This window comes from Megascapheus bottae, chromosome 23 (assembly GCF_031878675.1).
Source record: "Megascapheus bottae isolate mThoBot1 chromosome 23, mThoBot2.hap1, whole genome shotgun sequence".
NCBI classification, from domain to species: domain Eukaryota; kingdom Metazoa; phylum Chordata; class Mammalia; order Rodentia; family Geomyidae; genus Megascapheus; species Megascapheus bottae.
The window spans coordinates 7,674,085-7,701,889 of NC_143531.1; the positions used below are offsets into that span (position 1 = coordinate 7,674,085).

The following is a 27,805-nucleotide window of genomic DNA, read 5'->3' on the forward strand; positions in this document are numbered from 1 at the left end:
AGACTGGAAATACCTTGGTAGACATGTGGATGTTGGCTCCCTTCTCCAGAAGCAAAGTGACCATGTCTGCATGCCCCTCCTGCGAGGCCAGGTGGAGAGGAGTCACTCCTTGCTTCGTCATAATGTTGGTCTCAGCTCCATAACTCAGGAGGGTAGACGCGATCTGCATCTGATTCTTCTTGGCAGCAATGTGTAAAGGAGTGTAACCATTCTAAAACAAGAATGGAAAAGGACAGACAGAATGCTTAACAACTACTGATACACGTATAAATGTATAAATATATTTATAATACTAAATATATATAAACAAATAATTCAAGTATAATCACCAGAAAAGGTAAAAACAAGATGATAGATAATCCAGACTCTCAGTGAATCACAACTTTTCATTCCACCATTCCCCATCTTTGTTCATTAGACCAGAAGTCATCTATAGGCATAAAGATCCCAAAGCTGAAGTCTCCTTAGAATATTGGTTCTCTCCTGACCAGTAACAGAATATAAGGCAGGCTCTTGCTCTATTTCAGTCCTTTAAGAAGTCCCTGAAGGTGGAATTCACATCTCCCACTCTAGTCTTCTCTTTTTCATTCTCCATTTCCTCTTTCTTCAACACTTCCTGATAGCAGTTTCATTTCTAGGCCTCTCTTCACTACAGTTGACTTGTACAGAGCTGACCAGATAGTTTGTCATACCCACTTTGGAATTGAGGGACTGGCATGCAGGCTATGTTTCAGATGTTGTTCTAGTAATATATAATAATATAGGACTCTTTCTGTGTGTTTATTACTGTCTTGCTACTAATTTGCTTTGGGAAGAATTGCATTTTGAACAACAAATGTTATTGGCATAATCCAGGCAGCTTTCTAGGTGCAGGAATACAAAGGTGAGAAAAAAAGGATTGCGTTCAAAGAGTTGTCTTCAATCAGAAAAAAAAGATATTCAATAACAACAACAAAAAAAACCCAAACAAACCCAAGCGTATGTTAATCCTCTGGTCAATATAAATCTGAGATCCATCTCTTCTTCCCACAACCTGCTTCTAATAACATGAGGTTATTGCCTTTATGTGGGAGTTTTTGGAATGATTCAGAAAAGCACTCATGCACTGCTTACCATAGGCAAGTAGTACATTCTCTACTTAAATGGAAACAAAAAGAAAAAGGAAAACACTGGGATTACTGTTAGTCTGGAGCATACATTGTTTTCTTTCTTTTATCAATCTGGTGGAAGTTTTCATGAACCCTGTGTGAAACAGAAGTTAAAAACAGTGGCTTTGCCACATTGGTGATACACTAAAGGGTCAACATTGGCTGCTTCTGGTGAGATGACTGTAAGATATTCTGAGGTCATGCACCTCTTTAGAGCTAACTGCAAAATGTGCAGGAGGAGGAGGAGGAAGAGGAGAAAAAGAAGAAGAAGAAGAAGAAGAAGAAGAAGAAGAAGAAGAAGAAGAAGAAGAAGAAGAGAGGAGGAGGAGGAGGAGGAGGAGGAGGAGGAGGAGGAGGAGGAGGAGGAGGAGGAGGAAGAGGAGGAGGAGGAAGAAGAAGAAGAAATGGAAGGAGAAGAAGAAATGAAAGAACAAGAAAACAAAACACTAAACTGCAGGTGTGAGAAGTTAAATGTCTCTCTGTGCCACTAATACGTGTAAATTGTCTACTGGTACTATATTATATCTTATTCCCATTTCTTAAAAAATTAGCATATTATATAGATTAATATGTATCTATGACATACAAACCCACAGCCTAATTTTAATTATGTTCTAAAATCTAAGTACCAGTGATTGTATATAGAGACTCCCTTCTTGAATACTTACTTGTTAAACACATCATTTGAAATATGATGTAAAAATCTACGTTAATAAATTCTTTAATAAAAATTAGCAGATTCCAATTTATTTTTAACAAATATTTATCATCTAGCTGCTGAAGAAAGCTTATAATCTCTCCTTGGTAAACTCTGCAGGGCCCCATTATAAGTCCCAGATGCTCTACTTGCTGGAGAATATTGCCCTTGAGTACACAGGTATAGTAGAATAAGAAGGCACATATATTTTTGTGGACTGTACCAGTTTTTGCTATAAGGATCTTGGCTATTTTCTTTTGTCAGTCATGGGGTTTGTACTCGGGGCTTTTGTTCTCTCCTTGAGCCTTTTCGGTAAAAGTTAGCCCTCTACCATTTGACTCACAGTGCCACTTGCAGTTTTCTAGTGATTAATTGGAAAAAATGACTTTCTTGCCCAGTGTGGCTTTGAACCACGACTTCAGACCTCAGCCTCCTGAATAGCTAAGATTACAGGTGTGAGCCACCAGATCTCAGCTTATATGTTTCTTTGCTTTAATTTATTTATCAGCTTCTCCTATTCCTTCATCATATCTATCAAGGTCAGGTAAGATATATGGTGGGCGACAGAAATGTGTTAACAACAAACACAGGAGGAGACATTGCTAACAAAGTAGTTTTGATCAGGGCAATGGAATAGGACTTCTTAGCCTGCAACCTGCAGGATGCAAAGTGTCCTCTACCCCACAGAGTAAAAATGGTTTAATTAAATAAAATTTACCTCATTCCCTCTTACTTCCAATAAAGACTAAAAGGATGTTCTGGATATTGATAGAACCACAACAACAATGAGAAATTCTAAAGATCAAAGGACTGTGTGTTAGAGGAGAGAAATTACCATAAATAAAAAAGATCTATGTACATGTATGTATGTGCACAAATATACATGTATTTGTAATTCTTTGTAATACCAAACTTGTTTATATAAAAATGTATGTATGATACCACACAGAATGTGCTTCATATGGAATATTCCATATGTATAATCTAAATACATCTATGAGAGAAATTAGAGGTCCATTTTGTTGGGAAAAATGTCAGCTCCCAAGTCACACAGCAGATCAAACACGAACTCTAAAATTTATTTAATAAGTAAATCTTCTTAAATCTCACTTTCTTGTTTGCAAAATGAGAACATTACAATACCAGTCTCCTAAGATTTTTCACAGGACTAAATGAGATATAGAGTATACAAACTGTTCTTGCCAGGAGCCAGTAGATTCTAGGATGCATACTTGAAATCCCATCTACTCAGGTGGCTGAGATTTAAGGATGGAGATTCGAAGCCAGCCTAGGCAGATAGTTCACAAGACTTTCATTTTCTATTACCCAGTTAAAAAAAAAAAGAAGTGGAAATGATTAAAGTGGTGGAGTGCTTTGAGACAAGAAGCTGAGGGAGAACATGAGGCCTCAGTATTCTCTGTCTCTATCTCTCTGCCTCTGTCTCTCTCTGTCTCTTTCTCTCTGTCTCTGTCTCTCTGTCTCTCTCTCTCTCTCTCTCTCTCTCTCTCTCTCAAACACACACACACACACACACACACACACACACACACACACACACATACACTTGTCCTCAAACTATTGTAGAGCAATTGAAAGCTGGATGTTGTGTTATATTCATATACCTTTTCATACACATTTTAAGAGCGAGTCAAATGGTGGGAAATGACCTCTCCAAAGGCACCAGACTTATTAAGAGTTCTTTAGGAACTAGATGCACGAAGGTCCCTCATGTAGGGATTTAAAAAATCAACAACAACAAATCCACACTATAGTTAACACATGTAAAAAAATGTAAAGACAAATGGAACAAGAGTCCTTCATAGAGCAGAACACGTAGCATTCCATTTGACAGGATAGAAGGAGAAACCTAGAGTGCCTCCATCACATTCATCCCTCGAAATTTACACATTAAATGTTGACGATCAGATTCATTCATTTCCACGGCTTTCAGGACCACCCTCAGAGGAACTGCTGGCTTGTAAGATCCTTTTAAAAGTTTGGTAGAAGCAATGAGTAGAAACCAAACCATAACAAGAGATGTCAATACCAAGAGCCACGTAGCTGGTTGGAGTTAGTGTTGGCATGGAGTTAATGCTTGCTGTGATTCTCACCTTGGCAGTGGCATGAGGGGAAGCACCCTTCTCCAGGAGCAGCAGCGCCACCTTCTGGTTGTCATAGTGAGCAGCGACATGGAGCGGGGTAAGGCCATTCTGTAAAGGTGTGTTTATTAATACATTAGTGTCAGCTACCCTGACGCTATTGGTGATGCATGGATATTGAATTCAATTAAGGTGGTGTTAATTCATTAATACAGTCAATGGAAATTAAAGAGTCAAAGATACAATGTGCATACTGGAAATGTAAATGGAAACGGTAAATTTAAATTCACTGAAAATGAGCATATAATTAGCAAAAGGCAGTTAGGTGGAACAATTTTTTTTAAAAAAAAATCCTAAACTGCTATTTAAGCAATATTGCATAGCTGCCAAGTGACCAGTGGCTCACGTCGTAGAGTAGTAGCCTGAACACAAGAGCTCAGGGACAGCATCCAAGTCCTGAATTTAAACCCCTGAACAAGTACTAAATAAATAAATAAATAAAATTACATTCACATCACAAGAATTATTCATAATAAATGTGAGGATACTCTCATCAAGAACAGAGATTTGAGGCACAACTCCAAACCTCTTCTGTCTACTCTGTCTAACTGGTATACAATCATTATATTTTTTTAACAAATATATTTTTTTAACAAATATTTGAGGGAGTTTCATAAGTAAAACTATCAAATATGGTATGTTCAGGGGAGGATTCCAATGGTGGTATTTCCTCTCCTCTGAAGGGCAGCAGGGAGGTACAAAAGGAGGTGAGGCAGATGAACAGAGAGACAAAAGACCAGCAAATGCATCTATAAAATTCAGTGTAAAAATGGAACCATGGGATTGAGAAAGACAGGGGAGAAGAGTTGAATGAGTGATACTGACCAAGATGCATTAAAGCAATTTATTGAATTGAAACCCTTAGGTACCATTACCTAAAATCAAATACAGGGACAAAATACGGTAAAATATAATGCACAAAATAAAACACACACATTTACCTTTCCTGCAGAGTCTGCAGCAGCGCGGCGTTGCAAGAGGAGTTTTGCCACATCCAGGCTTCCATACTTAGCAGCGACATGCAGGGGAGTGAAGCCCTTCTGCAAAATGGAAAGAACACATATGATTTATTTTCCTAAATCCTCACAAAGCTTCCTTCAGATATTAAGCAATCTTTGTTGATTTTCCATCTGCAAAAAAAATGCTGTTCCCATAAAATGTGTTAGTCATAAACAAAGACAAGAATAAAACAATAAAAATTAGCATGCAAACATTAGGTTTGGTGGGCTAAGTGAAAGAAACCTTAAGGTTATAAAGACAGAAGTTGGATGGTGTAGGTTTGGGATTAATATCTACTGGTTCTGATTTGTGACCCCCCCTCAAAATAAAACCTGTCCTCTTCTGCCCTTGCCTCTAAAATGAATAGAATTTTTTAAATGGATAGAATTTTGAGAACAGCTGCCTCCTACCTCTTACAATCTTTTTTTTTTTATAGCACCTTAATCCCTAGTTTCTTTATTTAAACTTTAGGATATTTTAGGAGTCATGGTTTAGAAAAAAAATAGAAAAGCCCTTTGCAATTCACTTGACATATTTTCTTTGGCAAAAAAAAAAATGCAAGATTGGTGGACGACAGAATGAACTATACTCTTTTTGAAAAAGTTTCTCCCCTCTCACTTTTGTCCCCCTTTTTTTCCCAGAAAAAAAAAAAATGAGGCTGTCTGAAAAGACTCTTTCCTCTTGGAAAATCTATCCAACTCCTGGCAAGATGTTGGGTTGATTAACGCCAGCCTGTGGAACACATGGAAAATTGAATGTGCTTTTCAAAGATGACTATTCTATGAGTTCATACGTACACACATCCATGTCTGTGTACCTAACGAAGAGTCACGCTCTGCAATTAGCAGTGTGAGAAATTCAGAGAGCTTCGTGGATGGAATTTCTCAGGGATGGCACAGTTCCTGTAGCATGATGCATCCCAAATCTGGAATCCGGACTAGACAACTCCATACTCTTTCAACTCTACAATGAGGCCCCGTGAACACATCGCAAATACATTTACATTCATGCTCCCCACTACAGCTTACCTTGAGACCAAGCAGCCCCCACCAGCAACACCCACTATCTCCCCAAGTGCCAAGAGCATCCTATCATAGTTTCATGAGACTCATTATTTTAAAGTAAAATAATAGTTTTCCTTTTGGCTTAAAAATACAAAATAAATAAATGAAGACACAGTTGGAACTAATAAGTTCTTGGAAGAAACTGGCTGTTCTGGATTTCTTTCTTCTGGCTTGAATCCACATGGAACTCACATAGGCTGGGTGAGTTCTGCTCCCATAACAATGACCAGACAATGCTCGGGATGAAGAATGCTTTGACAGGACAAGGATGGAGATTAAAAAAAATAACTCTTCATCTTTACTGTGGTGCCAGAGCAGTGACTGGACATTTTGACACATTTAGAAACTCCTACTCAACAAAATTCTTTAGGATCCTCACTGTGGAAAGACAGGGCAGAACACAGCCCCTGACTCGCATAGCTCTTCCTTTAGGTACACTTGCTGGGATTTCATCTTCCTCCAAGATTTATCCACCCAGGCCTCATAATAGTGAACCATCTTCTTGTCAGCCGTCACCACGCTTGCTGTTAAACTGCACTAGTTAATAGTGATTCCTGCTTTCCCATCCCCCTCTCCTATGGTTTTAATTGCTGCTGTTGTTTTTAATCCTAAACATCTTTGAAAAACAAGAGAAAACTCACTTACTTCCCTCCTCCCTCCCATGTCTTAACTTTACTCACTTTTACTTGCATCTCTGAAGACACTCACCAGTTCTCACTTAGGTTATTATTAGGCTATTACTATTATAGTGTTTTACTTTATTTCTGAATTTCTCATTTATTATTTTCCTTTTCAATGATTTTTAAAGCCTTTTAGATTGTCAGATGTCAGAATTTGAATAATTCCTTATTTCAAAATACATGTGCAAGTGTGTGTGTGTGTGTGTGTGTGTGTGTGTGTGTGTGTGTGTGTGTGTACTGGTACTAGGCTTGACTCAGAGCTTGGGCACTGTCCCTTAATTTTTCATTTAATTTTCACACTCATCACTAGAATCACAGCTCCACTTCTGGCTTTCTGGTGGTTAATTGGAGAGAAGAGTTTTATGGACTTACCTGCACACCCTGGCTATGAACTGTGTTCCTCAGATCTCAGTCTCCCAAGAAGCTAGGTTTACAAGCATGAGCCAGATATACACAACTATTAAATCCCTAACGGTAGACAGCTTTCACTTCCAAGAGCAATGAGGGCACATCACTGCCTCAAGTTTCCACGTGAAATCAGTTTCTCCTAAACACAGTGCTTAGTCTTACTGTTAGCACACTGCAATGGGCTTTTTATTCATCTGAATCATTGTCACAGTGTGGAATTATTTTTCCTTGTGATAAATTCGTCACTCTAGATTTCTGTTTCTTTCATCGACTCTTCTTCACTGACTCATTTTTTTTATTGCTCCAAATTGCTGTGGGCATTTGTATTTCATCCTGCTCACCTCTAACTAGTGACTTTCAAAGAGAATGTACAAGACAATGGAAAAATTGTCCTGTTCTATCACGAAAATCCAAACACTAATAAAATCCAAGCTGGTGTAGTTGCTTTGATGTGCGTAGCAATACATCAAATGGGATTCTCCAGCTCCATTTTGTCTTGACACTGAGTTCTCAGGCTGGTGTACTTGAGAGAGTAAAGACCCAGGGGGAGAGTGGGATTTGGGGTGCTAGATGGGGACCAGCTGGTAAGGAGAGTTAGAAGAAAACACAACAAAGGCAAGTGAGTCAGAGAGCACCTAAAACTTTCAGGAATTCCAACCTAATAGGATATTTTCTTTCTCATTTGGAGTTTAGCAGTCTTATTTTCTTTCTCTTATGAGAGCATCAAAGATCTGACAGTGGAGAGGAAAGAAAAAAACAATAGACCGTGCTTTTCTGGAAAGTTCTAGGAACCAATATTGGAAACGATGTTGTCATGAGAATAATGAAATGTGGAACTTTGGGGTTTGGGGTGTTGTTGGGGTTTTATGTGTCTGTTTGTTTGTTCTTTTTGGTGCCAGTCCTGGAAGCTTGAACTTGGGGCTACCTTTGAGTTTTTGTGCTCAAGTCTGCCACTTTGCTACTTGAGCCACAACTCCACTTCCAGCCTTTCTCTGAGTAGTCTGTTGGAGATAAGTCTCACAGATTTTCCTGCCCTTGGCTGGATGGATCCTCAGATCTCAGTCTCCAGTAGCTAGGATTACAGTTACATATATATATATATATATATGCATGCATGCATGCATATATGTATATATTTATATTGAATATAATATAATATATGTACATATTCTGTGACATTTCCCAGTCCCTGTTAATCATGTAGGCCATGAATATGCAATGCTCAGAGAAGGAAGAAAGCCAGTGGCTCCTCCCTCCCTGGAGTTCAAGCCTTGGGCCACTCTCCTTGCCCCAGCTATCTGGAAGTCAGTCTCCTTACCTTGGTTGCAAGGGAGTGTGCGGCTCCTGCCTCCAGAAGGACAGAGGCCACATCCAGCTGGCCTTCTCGGGCAGAAATGTGCAGTGGTGTGTAGCCATTTGTAGTAGCTGCGTCGGGATGGGCCATGTGTTGTAGCAGCAGCTGGACAATCTCTGTCTTCCCGAGGCGGGAGGCAATGTGCAGAGGTGTCTGTTCCTCCTACAACTCAAGTCAATTGAGAAGTTAGAGCCGGGAAGATCAAGCTCCACTGGCAAAAGTGTGTTCGGAGTCTACTCAGAACTTCTAGGAAATGCATCTTCCAAAGGGAATCTGCAGTACTTGATCCTGCACAATCTGTATTTTGTTCTCCAGATGACTTATTTGGTTATAAAGCTTCCCTTGCATTTTTTTTTAGTAATGGCATGTTAACTCAGGGCCTCCCATTTGTTAAGCAGTTACTCTACCGTTTAAGTGTTTAAGTCATACCCCCAACTCCGCAGCCCCTTTTATATCACATTTCTCATTCTTATAGTGTCTCAGGTCACCGCCTGGGGCCAGCCTCAGACTGACTTTACCTGAGTCTCCCACATGGTTTTGAACCATCACTTCTGGCTTATTTGTTGAAATGAGAAGTATGTAGCTAACATTTTGTCCGAATTAGCATCAAAACACAACCCAGCCAATATCTGTCTCTGGAGTACCTGGGATTACAGGCCTGAGTCACCATATCCAGCCCTAGATTTTTTTAATTCATGCATACAGTTTTGAACTTGATTATTGTTTCTGGACACACCCAAAATATTTCTCAATGTATAGTCAACCCTCTAATTAAACATGAAATATGTTTAATCGTAAGTATATTTAAACTCATAGCTTTGATGAAGAAATGGGGTCAAGAAGTTTTTAAGACCTAGAGCCTCCCCTAAGAGCTTTTTTGTGCTTAAAGGAAAGATTTATTTTGGGAACTGTATCAAGAGAAAATGACCAGGGGAGCTGGAAAAAAATATGTTCTTACTCCATCCAGCAAGCCAGGAATACAACTGCTTGTCATTTTCTTCAAGGAGAAACTGGATAAAGAAGACATTGTAATCTGGTTTTAAAAGCCACTGTTCCAGGAAATGCTGCTGTTGAGTCTGCGACTCACATCCAGGACTTCAAAGCTGAACTGAGGATCTGGCAAGAAGCAAGCAGAATGAGCTACTTGCCAAGTGTTCTTAATTGAAAGGGAGAAAGAGGATAGAGCTGGGGACAAGGGACAGGAAAGAGGCTCAAGGAGGTGTATGAAGTCACCGGATTCTGGTCAGGCCAGTCAGGATTGTTTTCAGGGTGAAAAGAACCAGGCCAAATAATTTTCTCTTGCAAAAATAAAATCAAGTGCAGTCTTCAGTGATGAAAAGAGGGTATATCTTTATAATCTACACAAGAGCGAGTCATAATAAAAGTGAAGAATGAAAGGCGAGGCTAGAGTCCAAGGCTACAAACGAGTGGAGGAAAGATAGAACAGATCTGTGCAAATAAATGAAATACCTCGATGTTATCTTTTTAAATAGCATTATGTGGATTTTAGGATGGCAAGGAGTGGATAATAAATCTAGCCATAGGGTTATTTTAATAAAAGAATTGAGATTTGGTCAAACTGGATATTTATCCATTACATTCATGTATGATATGTATCTTTGGACCTAAAGTAAAGGTATAAAATGTATTATTAGATCACTATTTTTTTTTACAATAAGGAGATTAAAAGGAATTTAATAAGTTCTCAAGGATTGCCCAAGGTCATTAAATAACTAAGACAGAACTTGAATTCCAGCAGGGGGTTGAACAATGTTTCTTTGTCTGTGAATTCTGTAGAAATAGAACAGTATAAGACAGTCATAAAGAAAACTCCCAGGACACGATGGTTCTCAGTACCAATAAGGACAATGAACTTTTCCAAAAATAAGCGGTTGTTGAAACATCCATGCAATCTAAGGACTAGAGGAAAGCTACAGAGAACACCCGTCTCTTGGCCTCTGACCTGCGGACCAGATCAAGGTAAGACAGAAAACCACACTGAAATGTGTTTTCTATTGCAGGAGGTAGGGCCGGAGGAAATAATGACCTTCTTGTTAATCCAGAGCTGAGAAGCAGCACGACCAGTGGTCATTATTATTCCTTAGTTGTATAGTGTGTGTGTGTGTGTGTGTGTGTGTGTGTGTGTGTGTGTGTGTTGCAGTTTTTCGTGGTAGTGATCAACCCCAGGGCCTTGCACATGCTAAGTAACTGCTCTACCACTGAGTTGCCACCTTCAGCCCTTACTTTTATGTTTAGCAGTTGAAATCTTACTGGGAAACACGTTTGTTGTTGTCATCATCATTGTTGTTGTGATCCATTAGAAAGCAAGCAAAAATAAGTGAAAAATGACTAAGCCCTGAGTTCTATAACTTCAAAACAAGATGAGACCAGAGACCATCTGATGCTTTGAGCTTTCATTCAATGCAGTAATGGACATAACTTTTAATTATCTTTTCAAAGAGATAGTGAGTTCTAGAACAACGGTGTTTAGTTAAGAAAGACAGTTTGTGTGTCTGTGTGCGCACACACACACACACACATATATGGAAATCAAGAAGTCAAACAGAGCAGAATCTATGTGTTCACTTTTCTCCCTCACTTTCTTCTCTGAGAACAGCCCTCCCCAACCCTCCCTGCTTTAGGGGAAGTAGACATGCCATACCCACGTGGCTTTAGAGAAGGCCCCAATGCTTCCTACGTGGTCTCATAAAAGGGCCACAGAAATGAGCCTGGGCCAGGCTTCAGGCTCCTTAGGTCCAGATACTCGCTTGAAGAGGGAATTCCATTCATTAGAAGCCAGTGATGTGCTTGTGTGATATGAGCAGTGCTTGCTGCATTTGAAGTCAGGAATAATGAGGAAATACAGATGACAGCTACCGGCTGCCTTATTCATCTATGCCTCTCAGCAGAGGGAGTTATGGGAAAGATAGGGAGCCATAGTAGAAATTTTCTTTCTATCCCAACTGTATTATCATATATAAATGTGATCAAAAACACTCCACAACACAGGACTTCTGTGTATGCAATACAATACATGGCATTTAAACCACTTTATGGATTGCAGAGCACTGTACACATGTTAGTCCAACCAAATCATTCCAGAAAAACATCAAGTGACTAAATGGAAGCCAAAACTTCACAGTGTCCCTGTTCCTTTACATAGAACAAGTGAAAAGAAAAAACCTCCCTCTCCACTGCTCAGAGTATGCAGTCCCAGGAGAGGAGTCATCCATGAGCTGCCTAGAAACACAGAACTGAGCCTCAAAGTGCCTTGAAATCAGGTATCAGGTAATTTTCATGCGCACACCTATCTTTGGGAGCCTTGGTTAATAGGGTACGGTTTAATTTTTATTTCCTCTCTCATCTATTTATTTATTTATTTTGCTTAGTCATGGGGCTTGAACTCAGGGCCTAGGCGCTGTCCCTGAATTCTTTTCTCAAGGCAAGCACTCTACTTTCAGCCACAGTGCTTCTGGTTTCCTGGTGGTTAATTGGAAATAAGATTCTCAGGGACTTTTCTGCCTGGCCTGGCTTTGAACCATGGACCTCAGATCTTAGCCACCTGTGTAGCTGGGATTATAGGTGTGAGCCGCTGACACTTGGATAACTACTCATAACAGGAAGATGTTCTACAGAAACTATTTCAGTGGCATGGCACCCCTGAAAAGAAATTTAGTATTTAAACTAGATGGAATAAACTAGAACTGTTTCTGTGGATCTCATGAGTCAATATGGTGCTTTCTTTCATTATATATTAGAAAATAGAGCTGGGTATTGGTGGCTCACCAATCAATGTTTGTGCTACTCACAGAATGGTTGGGCAGGCAGATAAAAACTAAACTAAAGACAGTTGTGTCAGAGCTGCTCATGTGTCAAATATTCTGCCAATGAATTTCAAGTTCATGATGATCCATAGAATTCATTGTAAAAATGTGTGTGTGCGTGCGCATGCACGCGAGTGCCTGTTAAATGTGATGAGTCATAAAGCAATTTCAGGGAAGGATGTTTGAGCTGTCTGTGCTCTCATCTCATATTTTAATGATAAAGGCACAGAAGACAAGTGACTTGCCTGAAATTACTATTATGCAAGTGATTTTTATGACTCCAGTCAGAATTTATTTCCCTAATGAAGCTAAGATGTTGTGACTCAAGTTAAAGTGAACTTTACCTTAACTTGGGTTTATCATGTATTGGAGAGGGAGAAAAGAGTTTTCCATACTCCGTAGGAACTCCAGTGATGATACTAAAAAGCTTAATAGAACAGCGTAGAAAAGGAAATGGAAGGCACAACATATTGTTTGACATTCCTGGTATATTCGGATAAAGAAAGAAGATAACTATTCAGGAGGCTGAGATCTGAAGATTGTGTTTGGAAGACAGCTCTGACAGGAAAGTCTGGGAGAGCCTAAAAAGTTTGTGAGACTCTTATCTCCAATTAATCACCAGAAAGCTGAAAGTGATACTGTGGGTCAAAGGGTAGGGTGGTAGCCTTGAGCTGAGGAGCTCAGGGACAGTGCCCAGGCCCAAAGTTCAAGCCCCAAGACTGACAAAAGAAAAAAAAAATCAGGAGGATTATAGTTTGATGCCAGTGAAGGCAAAAAGTTTGTGAAACATCCCATTTCAATCATTAACTGGGTATGCTGGCAGATATTTGCTAGTTCCTGTACTTGGGAGGCTGAGACCAAGAGCCCTGAACACAAAACCAGCATAGGCAAAGACACTTGAAAGATGTCATCTCAATCAAAAAAAAAAAAAAAAAAAACAGCAGGACACACAGTGGTGGTGAAAACCTGTCATCCCAGCTGTCATGGAAAACATAAACAGGAGGATCGAAGTCACGGATATTTGAACAAACAGCCAGACCCTATCTCAAAACCCACCAGTGCAAATAGGGTTGGAGCCATGGCTCAAGTGGGAGAGCATCTGCCTAAGACACACAAATCCCTGAGTTCAGACTCCAGTACCACACCAAAAACAAGTAACATCTACGTCAACACTGTCTCCCTCTTTTGCTTTGGTTCTGTCACTCTCTCTCACACTCTCTCCTCTCAGTATAAAGGTAAAGGTAGGTTAGGAAAAGAATACCCTTCATAGACGAGGAGCCTGTCACCTCCCTCAGTAGAATAACGTGCCCATGCGAGTTTGTGCCGGCTCTGGGGCTTGAACTCGGGGATTCACATTCCCACTTGGCTTTTTTTGCTCAAAACTAGCTGGCACTCTACCGCTTAAACCACACCTCCACTTCCAAGAATGACAATAACTTTTAGCCCAGCCAAAAGTTTTACTGAAGTGCTGCGGGTTGGACCTCTAAGTTCCTCCTCAGGACCAGCTCACACTGTTCGTTGGCCCCTAACTGAGGAAGTTTACTGAAAACATTTGACCTCTGGGGCTTGGTTTACTGGTTTGGGTAATCAATGTTAGGTTTCTTAGTTGTTAAGATGGGCTACCTTTATTTTTTTTTTAAATGTGTCTAATTACTCTTTTTTATGTTTTTATTTTTTTTTGTCTAAGAAACTTCTTGAACTCTACTCCATGGCATGTTCAAGGCAAGGAATCAAAGAACAAATGCCTCCTTTAAAAAATAATGAGTCTTAGTGTCTGATGGCTCACACCAGTTATCTGAGAGACTCAGGAGACTGAGATCTGAGGATCACAAAGGAAATCCAGCCCAGGCAGGAAAAATCCATGAGACACTTTCTCCAAAGAATCATCCAAAATAGCAGAAGCGGAGCTCCAGTGGTAGAATACCATATTTAAGTGAAAACACTCAGGCCTTGAGTTCATGTCCCAGTACTGGCAATAAATACACAAGTTCATTAACAAACAAAGAAGATGAGACTCATACTATGTCCCAGAAGAGAAGCTTGGAGGGACAGCACCTACCCTGGCTCTGGCATCCACCAGGGCGCCATTTCTCAGGAGGCACCGGACTACTTCCACCTGTCCTGCCCGCGCCGCCATATGTAGAGCTGTCTCACCACGCTGTCGAGATAGAAAGATCGTGCAATCGTAAATAAACCCCTTGCTCTGGGCCAACAGCAAACAGGTTCCTTCTCTGTGAACATCAGAGGTATATCCATGGATTTTAGAAATCTATGACAAGACCCAATTGTTTAGTTGGAAAAAAATATAGCCTTTTTTTGGTATCATCTCCATCTTTATGAAAACAAAGCATATATATATACATATATACATATATATGTATATATATATATTGCTCTGTCATGGCAAATTAGTAGACTTATCCAAATCTGCAATCAAATTTGATATCACAATGAATCTAGCACAACTTACATGGCTTCAATGAGAAATCTGTCTATAAGCCTAAAACCTGTCATTCATCCCATTTTAATAGGAAACTGGAGATGCTGAAGATCAAATAAACACATGGCAAAAAAAATCACAATTGTACCATACATAAATGGCTTCCCTTTGCCACACTCAAACATCATTTCTGAAATAAGCTATTCTTTGGTAAGTGCTTTGTTTTTTATGAGGCTTTGTGATTAACTTCATATAGAAAATCTGGTTACCCTAGGATATGCCTTATTTTATGTTAGCAAGCATATTTGATTACAGACAGAGATTTGAGGTCAGGGAAAATGGTTAACAGCATGAGTACTCGAGGTCAGCAGCAAATCCATCCTCGGATATCTTTGTGCTCTACCAACGTCTGATACACTCACCAGGAAATGACAAGGAGAAGGGCTAAATGTAAGAGTCTTCTGGTTGGCAAGCTGTTATAACTGTGGAAGGCAGGGTTTCCTTCAGTCATCCATCCATTCAAATAATTGTATATCATATTGCAATAAGGATTACGACAGCTTAATTTGTCACAACAAATTGAGAACAAAAGACTAATTTCAGTCAGGCAAGTTAGCAATTCTAAATCAGTGACAGCCCTTGTAAATTTGGTTGTGGTTATCCCTGACAAACTTGTGAAGAACATCTTGTGATTATGTGCACAGCAGACCAATCTGAAAACATTAAGGTGTATTTTTACTGTAGTATACAGCTCATAGTTCATTTTCTTAGCTGTTCAGAGAACTATTCTCTGTGAAATTATATGGAGTTCATGTCTGGTGATTGGGTTGTGGAAACATTGAATTGATGTCTTTCCTACTTTTCTTTGCCAGTTACTTCCCCCCCCCCCTTTACCGACTTTTTCTGAAACATTTTACTTACCCCCCTACTGACTTTTTTTGAAACTTTTCTGAAAATTTTGACTTTTGTAAAGTAGTTTGTCTGGAGTATATTGAGTTTTTTTGTTTTTATGTTGTTGTTGATTTTGTTAATTAGATAGCAATACTGGCTGTTATGCTTGATAACTAGTGAAGATTTTCTTTCTGTACAACCAATTTCTAACATCTTTTCTCTATCACTTAAAAGGTGTCTCTGAATGGACTGCTTTTTAAAAATACAAGGCAAACCTTAATATCCATATGTGACCACAAAATAGTTAGCAATTTGACTAATTTTGGTAGAAATAAAGACAAGAATAAATTTCCTCCTAAGTTATGTCAGAAAACTTCCAGGAGTTTGTGGAATTTTATAAGCCAAATGATTAATAAGGGAATATTTTAAAAGTCTAAAAATGTTTTTATCATCTTGAAATAGTCTTAATATTTTGACAATCTTTATTTTATACTTAAATTATTTTTGTAGGTTCTGATATATTTGAACTAGATGAATGGATGCAAGCCTACTTGAAAGCATTAAATTTTATAAACAAAGTGCTAAAGCATGTATGTAAAGCATTTCTGCTTCATATTCTCATTAATAAGTGACATCTATTAGAAATTGTCCTTACCCTTTTATGTTTATATTGTTTATTGTATGAATAAGAAAATGGAAGGTGTTCTATTGTTTTGTCAATATTACTTACATTATTGTTTGATAGAGAATCTTAGCCTTATTTTCCTTAGTTGAACTCATTAAAGAGTACAGAAGTTTTCAAATATAATATAAAAATGTGAAATTTATCATGAATCCATTGACTCATGAAAGGAAGAAGAAAAAGCTTTATGAATGCCCTGCTTGAAGCATCATCTTAACAGAGTTTGTCTTTCTACTCCCGTGACCCTCAGTGAATCCTTGGAGCTAGGGATGGGATGTAACTGGCAGAGCAGCTGCTCAAGGGTTTGGAGGTGATTTCAAAAGCTTCCTGGCAAAAGAAATTTCCAGGAAAAGTATCTCTGTACGTGATTGAGTTCCTGGTACATTTCACACTTGCAGTGAATTTTCAGACACAAAACAAGAGCGACGAGAGAATGGGTTTGCTCATGTCAAAAGCAGGTGCTAAACTTCATGCCTTTCTTCTCAGTGGCTAAGCTGATCACAGAGAGCTACAGGGACGTCCATTTTTGCCCATGAATTTGAAAAGCATCGAAGCACACAGACAGCATTGCATTAAAAAAAAATGCAACATGATTTCAGGCAACACACAAAGGCGCCGAGGGTGGGGGCATTTAGGGCACTGGGGTCAGGAAATGACCAACTCTGTCACAGCAAGCAGGCAGTCATGTCAGTATCCACACTTCTGAATTCATTTGCAAAGACTTTTGGATTCAGTCACCAAATACTCAGCTTCTAAGGATACACACATTCACAGGCAACCCTTTGCTAGAGAAACGGAAAATACTTCTACATGTAGGATTACCAGTTTTATCAAATAAAAATACAGATGGCTGCATATTGAATTCCAGAACAACAAAGAGTATTTTCACAGCTCAACTATGGTATGGGACATACTTACACTATTTTTTTTAAAGCATTAGTTATCTGAAATTGGAATTAAACTGGGACTCATATTTTCTCTGGCAACTTCATTTACAGGTATCTGCTCCCTGAAGGTCACACCTTCTAAAAATAAATAGCAGCAAACAAAAAATATCTAGGACTGGCACGGTGAAGTGGATAAATTGGCAGGTGTTCCTCATACCCTTGTTCTAACGGGGCTGGAGGGAGCAGAAAGTAATAGTACAGGAACCGATAACCAAAATGAAAGACTTTAGAATGACTGACAACAAGGAATTAAAGTAATATACAGAGGTGATCAAATTTGGGAAGATGAACCTTTTTTATTTGTTTCCCTTACATTATTTCTTTCCTTTGGAAAATTTAAATATAGTCTATATAGCTCCATCTCACCTATACACTGTAACCACATTTCCATTTAAAGATTGGAATTGATCAATTAATAGAATAGAAATTAATGAAATTAAGACCAAAACAATAATAATTTTTTAAAAAGAATAAAATGCATGTGGATTATACTTTGAAGAGTAAGCACTTTCCTAAAATGTAAAGAAAAAAATTATCCTAGGGAAATTCTGTCAAACATGTCAGAGGATATAATTGCAACGAGTTATTATTGTCATATCACATGATAATGTAATTTGACAAAGGTTCACTATTGCTATAGTATTTAAATGCTGTATTTGGATGCTGCAGGTATTTAAATGCAATAAGGACAAGTGAAAAAAAATTAAGGGAGGGAAAGATGAGCTAGTAACAGAGACTTTCCTTGGAAGCTATTGGCTTGAATGTAGTTTTGTTTGTTGTGTTTTGCTTTTTAAAAGAGGTAAGGATTATTACTTTATAAGCAAAAGCAGATCATTCTTTTAGAGTTCTAAAGAATGACTAGAAATTGAACTCAGGTCGATAAGTTGTGAAATTGCTCTTGTCCTTGATAATTAAAGATTACCACATATCATTATTACTTTAGGCCCCCAAAAGTTATAGTCAGGGAAATATAAACACAGACTTCATTTTTTTCTTTTTTTGTTCATTGTGGGTAAATTTGGGACCTGGGTGCTGTCCCTGAGCTCATTTGCTCAAGGCTTGTATTCTATCACTTTGAGCCACAGCACAAACTTCTGCATTTTAGGTAGTTAATTAGAGGTAAGAGTCTATAGACTTTTCTGCCTAGGCTGGCTTTGAACCATGATCCTCAGGTCTTCTGAGTAGCTAGAATTACAGGCATGAGCCACCAGCACCTAGCCATACTGCATTTTTTTTTTTGCCAGTCCTTATTTTTTCAGATAAGGTCTGGCATTTTTGCTCAGGACTAGCCTGGACAAAGATTCTCCTAATTGGCTTCCAGCATAGCTGGAATGACAGATTCAGGCCACCATACCCTGCTTTTTTTTTTTTTTTTTTTGGCCAGTTCTGGGCTTGAGCTCAGGGCCTAAGCACTGTCCTTGGACTTTCTCAAGGCTAGAGCTCTACCACTTGAGCCTCAGCACCAGTTCAGGATTTTTCCTATGTATGTTGTCCCAAGGAATTGAACCTGGGTCTTCGTGCATGCTAGGCAAGCACTCTACCACAAGGCCAAACTCCCAGCAACCAGATTGCATATTTTTTTATTAAAGTTTTCATTAACATTGATTTTTACATCATATTTCAAATGACATGTTTAACAAACAAGTATTCAAGAAGGGAATCTCTATATACAATCACTGGCAGTTAGTTTTTAGAACATAATCAAAATTAGGCTAAGGGTTTGTATATCATAGATACATATTAAACTATGTAATAAAACATTATATCTATAGAGTCATAGGTTTTCATGTCTATGAGGTTGTGTTTATCTCCAATACCATGTCCATCAGACTGCATATTTTTAATGATGTTTTATTTTAACTTTTGAATAAGTTAAAAAGAATGTAAAATAACATTCATTTGTTATTTGTGCATTTGTGTGTGTGTGTGTGTGTGTGTGTACTGGGTCTTGAAGTCAGAGTCTCACAGTCTCACTGGGGATTTCTCACTCAAAGCTGGCACTGTATCATCGGTGCCATTCTTCCACTTCCACACAATGCATTTTTAGGTAGATGTTCAAATCTCTCAGCACTGGGAGGTGTAAGCTCTTTCATTTCTACAGCTTCCATTTCCTTTCCCTAGTATGCTGCTTTACCCTACTGAGGCTTTCAGTGAGGCTCTAGAATCTCTAGAATGATTCCAGTATATTTTTTCAAGAACCCTGCACAACCCTCGGCTCCCTGTTCTGATTACACACACACACACACACACACACACACACACACACACACACACACAAAATTCACCTCTCACTCTTCTCGCAGTTATTCTGACCCAAGCCATACTCACAATGTTAGTGACATCTGGAGAGGCTCCATTCTGCAGCAGAAGGAGGACAATGTTCAAGTGGCCCATGAAGGCTGCCACATGTATTGGTGTGAGGCCAGACTGCGAAACAAAGCGACAGCAGTTTTACTCCCCTGCACCAGTGAGGCTTTGGGGGGGCTTCTTCAGATAAATCAAAGTGGAGTGGAGAGGACAGAGATGGGTGAAGAAGGAGGAAAAGGTGAGAGAAGGTGTGCGAGAAGGGATGTGTAGTGACAAGCTGAAACGTTGGTTGTTTTTTTTTTTTCTACCTCTGTGATAGCTTGGATGGAAGCCCCATATTTCACCAGCAGTTCCATGACTTTGATGCGGTTTTTCTTGCAGGCAATATGCAGTGGAGTAAAACCATTCTGTGCAAAAGACAATCAAGTTAGTGGAAAACATGCAGAAACGGTTGTCACACAACTCCACATGCTGGCACATTGCAAGCAATAATGTTATGTCGTCACACCATGTCACCATTTTGGGAAATCCTGCAAGGGTTGGCATGGAGAAAGCATGGAGGTAATGTGTGCCTGTCTGCATCTTAGTGGTGGCTTGTATGTATTTCTGCAGTGTCCTGCCGGTGAAAGTTAAGTACCCAAGCGTTTTTTTCTTCAAAGGAGCAAACCAAGAGGATAATTGTATTTCAGACTATGTTGACTATCCTTACGATGGATGAGTTGAAGAAGAAATGAAGAGACGTGTATTTTTATGATGCAAGGTCATTAGTCACAGCGTAACGATTGCTCGTCTATGCTCTAAGAATTTGACTGCCTCCTTAATAAATATCCCAGGTTTCTAAATCATTTTGCAAGTGTTCCACATTAGCTGTCCATATTTATATTCAGACATCACATTTTCTATTAAAAGTTTCTGTCTGTGCGCTTGTTTAATGCTATTCCTGGGGCTTGATCTCAGAGCCGGAGTAATGTCCCTTAGGTTTGTTTTGGTTTTTGTTTTTCTCTCAAGGCCAGAGCTCTGTCACCTGAACTTCAGCTCAATTTTCTGCTTTTTTGGCAGTTAACTGGAAATAAAAGTTTCATGGACTTTCCTGCCCAGGCTGGCTTTGAACTCTGGCCCTCAGATATCAGCTTTCTGAGAAGCTAAAATTACAGGAATGAGCCACATAATGGTGCCAAGCTGCCATTTTTTAATAGTGTGTTTCCCATGTTATATTTTATTTTTATAACAAAATGATTAAATTTCTGAATATTTTCAAGGAAAGTATATAATATATAGATAATTCCTGAGTACGTGTAAGAAGATTTCTCAGAGAAGAAAGGAACTTCATAATTCGGCAAATGGGCTAACCTCCAAGAAATGGAGAAATTATGTAAAATTGAATTAGTTCCATGCTAAATTGTCTTATGCTGTATTTCCTATCTTTTTATTTGAATACAGATCACTTATTGAGTTGTGCCTGTTCCTCCAGTTAACCATTTTATATGACCCAAAGGAAGATTATTGTCAGGCAGTATTTTTATATGCTAATAGTTCCCAGGAATGTATATGGTCTTACTTAAGCTAATTCCTTCACAGTGCAGTAATAAACATAATTAGTTTGTTCCTATTTATAAACTTTAGAATAAGTTATATCTAAATATCCATGTCTTTGTGACACATAAGATATTTGCAATTATTAAATTGTAGTATCTTATAAGATTATTGAGCATTATGCAACAGAATAATAGCATTTTCACCTGCCTGCAAGAAAACGAAGAATTCTTTAACTCTCATTTCTTGCCTGAGGAGAAGGAAATGCTACTCTTTTGTCTCCATTTCTTTCTACTTTTCCCTATTATACTAAAATGCCTGTAACTTTTGAAAAAGGAAAGAAAATTAATATCCTCATGGAACTGTACAGAGCTCTGACAATACAGTCACTTCCCAAATAACTACTCATGAATCAGTTCCAATGAAAATTTTCAGGTGGAAATATTTTTATGATTTAATGAAATTTCAATAAATATTGATTGAAGAAGAATTTTAGCTAGCCTATAGGAAAAAAAGATGTACTCTTAGTTTAAGAACTAAGGGATGACAGCCATAATTAGTACATGCCCAATGCTTCCAATGATTATTGTTACAGTATAAGCAAAGCAAGGAAGATTCATTCAATATTAGACCTTGAGAGCTGTTCTAGAGAGGGCCTCTTGCACTTTTTCCTTAACTTGTTCCTGGGATGGTTTCTATCAAATGCTTTCTCATAAATAATAAACTAAACATTGTTTCCTATTTTAGACTCATAAATCAACTTTCACCAACTCCACACACTTACATGTCACATATCTTCACCATTTCAATTCTCCTATTTTTTTCCTTCAAAAGAGATTAATAGTTGACCTTTCCATTCTTGTATTCTGATTATATCTCATATCTAGAATTTTATCATTTCTTTTTTTTCAACCTCTTTCTTTACACTTAAAAAAAATAAATCACTCACCACTCTAGAATTCCATACTGCCTGAATGCAACTGATGGGTTTAGAAATTCTCCATTTTTGTTCTCTTCAATCTATGCTTGCCCACCACAGACCATCAAGGTGTGAGCTAGGCAGGCAAGCTATAGGAGGTGACAACCTCCAGAAGACTGACCACCTATCTGGTCAATCAGTGTGGGTCTGCTTGATCCCATCAATATGGATTGGGCCAGGTTTACCAGGGCTCTGGCGTTTGGGTTGGCTCTCTTGTCCAGAAGGAGTTTGGTTACACGGTAGTGACCGCAGTGTGCAGCGACATGGAGGGCCGTCAGGTAGTCCAAGGTAACATCATCCACCGGTGCCTTGTGCTGGAGCAGGTGCTTCACACATTCCACGTGATCTCCCTGGGCGGCCATGTGAAGGGGAGACAGCCCATTCTGCACACCAAACAAAACACAGTCATCTTGCGTTTGGGTTACTTTGCTTTCCTGAGACTTTGTGAAGCCACTTCTTGATCTCTGACACAATTACTGGCAGGGGGATAAAAGGCTTACCATTTGATATTCATTAGAAATCTACTACTTTCTACTTGATATTTGGTAAATGGCACATTGTCCCCAGTGGAAAGAGGATGGAAGAAAACATTTCACTTTACAATTTCTGCATTTTTTCAGTAATGAATGTATAATAGTTGTGGGAATTCAGCCTAATATTATAATTATCACAACAGTATTGTTTTCTATAAAAATAAGTGATAGGGATGGCTTAAAATATCTGTATCTAGTTCCATACAGAGGAGTGAACATTCAGTTCTCTCTGCCAACATTTCTTTATCTGTAATTAGAAGGTCAGTCAGGTGAAGATGGAACAGGTGGAAGGGTTAGAGAGATAAGAACATTTGAGCCATCTCTGAAGTCTATCCTGTTCTCATATTCTGTGATTGCCTTTTCCAGTAATTTTATGTAAGAGCTGGAAGAGGGAGAAGTCAATGTGAACTATGTATCATCAACTTCACAAGGTCACTGATGCAAGTCTAAATTTTTCCTTATTGGTATATTTCCAAATAGCTTTAGCTTCAATTCTAGGAGACAGTCAGCAGCAGAAACACAACATAGCAGATGGATACCATGGCTCACACCTTTAATCCTAGCTACTTAGGAGGCTGAGATATGAAGATTGAAGTTCAAAGTAAGCCTGGGCACTAAAGATGGTGAGACTCTTATCTCCAGTTAGTCAACAGAAAACTGGAAGTTGCATTGTGGCTCAAGGGGTAGGGTGGTAGCCTTGAGCTGAAGAGCTCAGGGACAACGCCCAGGCCCAGAGTTCAAGTCCCATGACCAACAACAACAAAAATCCCACAACATAGTATGGTATATGGTATAATATATAATAATACATATACTAGTATATTCTTTATTTCTAATTTAAAATATAGTTTCTTGAAATTTATTTATTGGATTCATTTTTAAAAAGCTCATTTAGAATGATAATTAATAGTATTATACCATACTATGTTGTGCTTCTTTTTTTGTCTTTTCTTTTTGTCATTCATGGGGCTTGGGGGAAAACAAGATGATTGGGAGGAAGTGGTGGGAGGGAAATGGGGACAGAAACATGGGAGAGGGTATCACTGTGTGAACTTCTGAGCACTGGTATCACCTCACTCCAGCCTGATTAGTGCCTCTCCTCCATGTTCCTTATCCTGCACACAGCTGTACTTTACATATTTATCTCCTCTTGTGTTATGTCCATGCAATGCTAAGCTTTTTAAAAAATGTCCTGGGTACATTATTCTTCTTGATTTTCCCAGTGTGACCAGAACATTATTTGGCATATTGTGTTTTCTTCACCTATGATAGCCGATCATGATACAAATTCATGATACAATCCTGCAGCCATCAAACATCATCCTGGATCCTTACATCTGAATAATAATTGATTTTCAGAAAGTTCATTAATGGGATATGATAATTGCATACCAACTGCGGAAGCATATGGCTCATAGAACAGCATATGCTTATTCTCAATTTACTTTTTTATTAGCATGATTGATCTGAATTTTTATTGGCATTTGAATTATTATCTGTTAACCAAAACTTTTTTTATAATTATTTGTTAAAAACCCCAAAATTTGCATCTTGAAAACATATTCATACATATATACATACATACATATATACATACATACGTACATACATACTTATATATATATATATATATATATATATACATGGTGATCCTGGAGTTTGAACTGAACTTCATGCTTACCAGGCCTTTACGCACTGGTTCTTTCTGTAATAAGGTCTGCTTCCTGCCTAGATGTGTCTCTGAACTGTGTATCAACCTTCTATATGTTGCTTCCCACCATATCTGGTGTTACTGGCGAACAACACCACACTACTACCATCAAGATGAAGTCTTTTCTGCCTGCTCTGGTCTGGAAGTGCAATTCTCCCCATCCCAAATTCCCAACTAGCTAGGATTACACATGTGAGCCACTGGTACCTGGCTAAAATGCAGATTTATGTGACACTTACAGTCCAGATATGAAACCAGAAATAATTCAGGTTATTCATTTCCCTTCGTATATTTCTGACTTAAGTTTTCATCTGTCCCGGACTGGTAAAGCACATGTTTAAAGACTGAGTTCATTCTACATGTATTTTTGCATGCATGGGCCAGGTTGCTCCAAATGATCTCAAGTCCGTAGACAATTCACAAATAATATAAATGGAAAAAGAGCTGTTTATGTCCGTCCCAAGGTCAGCTGATAGCGATCTTGTTTGGGCATTAAAAAGTAGACATAGTATGGGGAGAAGATAAAGAAGTGTTCTTTATCTAAATTTTTATTGTACATTTAAGAATCCAGGTGTTTCATAGAGCACTAAATTGCTTTTAAAACTTGAGTACTAAATTGTTATTTACATCGGTCTGTTTCATGACACTTTTCATACTGAACAGAAAGACTAGGTCATGGGAAACTACATGGTAGTAAAGTTTTAAAACTATTTTGATAACTTTTCTAGAAACTCTTTTAGCAAACAGCATTTGTTATTCTAGGAAACTCAACATATGTTTTTATTCATATGAAAAAATGTTTTTCTCACATTTGTGCATATAAATGAAATAAGGCAATGAGTATCATTACAAACAATATTCTTACTTAATGGTGCATTGAAGGTAGACTATCTAAACTTATTCTCACTTCTACTAACCCTAGATACAATCAGACAGCAACACAGTTAAGCACTTATTTCTACTAGTTTTGCTTAAGAGATAAAGACTAAATAAAATACATTTATCTTTGCTTCCTAGTTGTTCAGCTCTAAAGATAATTGTGTATGTGTTTTCTAGTTATCTCACAAAATCATGAAAATGATTCTCGTTGACTGTAAGAGACTTTGGAGATTCCTGTTATCAAAAATAGTTTTACATTTTTATTAACATGCAGGTACTCACCGCATGTGAGAGACATTCTTAGTTACCTAGAGTATTCCCATTAGATATAACGTAGTTTGACATTTTTCATCAGAAGAAAAGCAAGTAAAAATACAGCAAAACTGGAATATACTCCTTAATCATAATACATGTGGCTGTCCATTTTAATAGTCTCACAATAGCTTGATGTATTTCTTATTCTACACACACACACACACACACACACACACACACACGCATGCATCCCCCTAGAACAACTTGGCTGATGCTTTCACATCAAGAAGAGATGACCCGATCTCATCTTTTAGAGTCCTCTGGGTCCCGTCTTATGCTCACCTTGGTCCTTGCCAGCAAGGGAGCTCCTCGTTCGAGCAGAAGCTCCACTACCTGGTCATGCCCACTTCTGGCAGCACAGTGAAGGGGCGTCAACCCATCCTGCGGAAATAAAGAATGGAATGGGCCTGAGTTCACTTCGGTGAGTATATTTTTATGTCTAGCGTTCATCAAAAGAATAGCTTTTCCCCGTTTGTAAGGAAATGGAAAGACTTGGGGGTGGGGGGAAGTAGACTCAGAGAAGTAAGCCAGACCCAAAGAAACATAGGTTGCATGGTTTCCCTCATTTGTAATAAAAAGGCAGTCCAGATAGAAGGAAAAAATCCTCAAGACTCAGTTGATCGGCAAAAAGTTAGAAGGGGAAGTGTAGCTCAAGTAATAGAGCAGCAACTGTGAGTGAAAAAAGGGTAATACCCTGAGTTCAAGCCACAGTGTGGCACACAAAGAAAAGGAGGAAAACAAAATGGAATAATGAGCGAAATCTACAAACGTAGAAATGAAATCCTTAAGCTTCACCTGAGGATGTGAAGCTTAAGGAAAAATATGAAGAATCCCTGAAGAGGTGGAGGAGATGAGCGCAGCAATCACCAACAAAAACGCAGCACAAAAAGAGCAATTAAGACAATTTCAAAGCTTCTGATTCAATCAAAATAGGAATCACTCATCTTTTCTGTCTTTACTTTCAAGACCAGCTTTCCAGGTTATGTTACCCTCTTAGCAAAACCAATTCCTCCAAGTTATAATATTGTTCCTAGTACAACTTTCTGGGGTTTCTAGTGTAGATATTGTTTCTTTTCCATCTGTGCTCCAGGTCCATGCACTCATTCAACTTGGATTGTACTGGATAAGCCCCATGTTGTGATGACTGAGATTCTAACCAACCAGTATTGCAGGGACAACAGTTACCATTCACCCACACTGTTTACAACAATTCTTTCCTGTAATCTGCTTACATCATTCTTCCTGATGTCTTATTTTTTTTTTTGAACCCAGGACCTCACATTTTCTCAGCTTGTTTGTTCATATGTTTCCTAGCTGGAGTAAGAAGATATTTACAACATTTAGTGGGGTACTCAGAATCTTATATATGTCAACTGGTATAGCTATTACTGTTACTACATTAATTATGACATCTAATCAAAAGTAGCAAGGGCGGTTGCTTTCTCTCATGTGCTGTTTTAGTTCATCTTTTAAAAATGTTTTTGGCATCCTTTTATTGTTTGTACTTAAATATGTATTTCAATATCTTACACATAATTGTCAGAAAAAATGTCTTCACATTTCAATAATAAATAAGCTTAAAAGCAAAAAAGAATAATGCTCTTAATAAACCTGAATTTTGTTTTAACTAGCTATAACATATATGGTTAAACATAAACATGAAAAAATGAGGACTTTTTTTTAAAGATACCAGTAAAGGGCTCTGGTAAAATGTCTTCAGCTTTCACAGTGGAACCTATTTAATAAAGGAAAGCCAACAGGATTCTAAGTCTAAATAACTGACAAAATGGTGCCAAGAGTGGAACAGAATCCATGAACAAGATTTATTTCATAATTACCCCCAAGGAAAGTAATCCCTGAGGAAGTTATCATTGGGAGAGAGTAGAGGGACCAAGGAAAGGGTGAGGAAGTTGAACAGTGTTCAAAGAAATTTGTGAGCTTGTATGAAAAGTGAAAAATGAAGCCAGTAGAAAATGAATTAGGAAAAAAGGGAAGGAGAATGAGAGAGAGAGAGAGAGAGAGAGAGAGAGAGAGAGAGAGAGAAATGATATTGATTAAAATAGATAGTGAGCACATATAGAAATATCTTAAGGAAATCTCCTTGCCTACCTAGTAAAAAAAACCCTGCTAGACAAAAAGAAAACATAAATAAGAAAAAGAAGAAGCAATGGAAAAATATCAAAAGAAAATAATTGTACAGATATATTAATGTCAGCATAGTTGGGATTACCATGATTCTTAGGAGAAAGTGAAAA

The 27,805-nt window shown here is 38.3% G+C and overlaps 1 protein-coding gene across 1 annotated transcript in view; it reads right to left on the reverse strand.

Moving 5' to 3' along the window:
- Ank2 (ankyrin 2) overlaps positions 1–27,805 on the reverse strand; it is a 207,906-nt gene that overhangs the window by 86,672 nt on the left and 93,429 nt on the right. The window contains exons 9-17 of the mRNA XM_090356669.1: positions 25,833–25,931; positions 22,298–22,495; positions 19,909–20,007; positions 19,622–19,720; positions 14,393–14,491; positions 8,474–8,671; positions 4,946–5,044; positions 3,957–4,055; positions 14–211 (exon numbers count right to left, since the gene is read on the reverse strand). Coding sequence (XP_090212795.1) covers positions 14–211; positions 3,957–4,055; positions 4,946–5,044; positions 8,474–8,671; positions 14,393–14,491; positions 19,622–19,720; positions 19,909–20,007; positions 22,298–22,495; positions 25,833–25,931 — 1,188 coding nt within the window. The remainder of the gene's footprint in view (positions 1–13; positions 212–3,956; positions 4,056–4,945; positions 5,045–8,473; positions 8,672–14,392; positions 14,492–19,621; positions 19,721–19,908; positions 20,008–22,297; positions 22,496–25,832; positions 25,932–27,805) is intronic.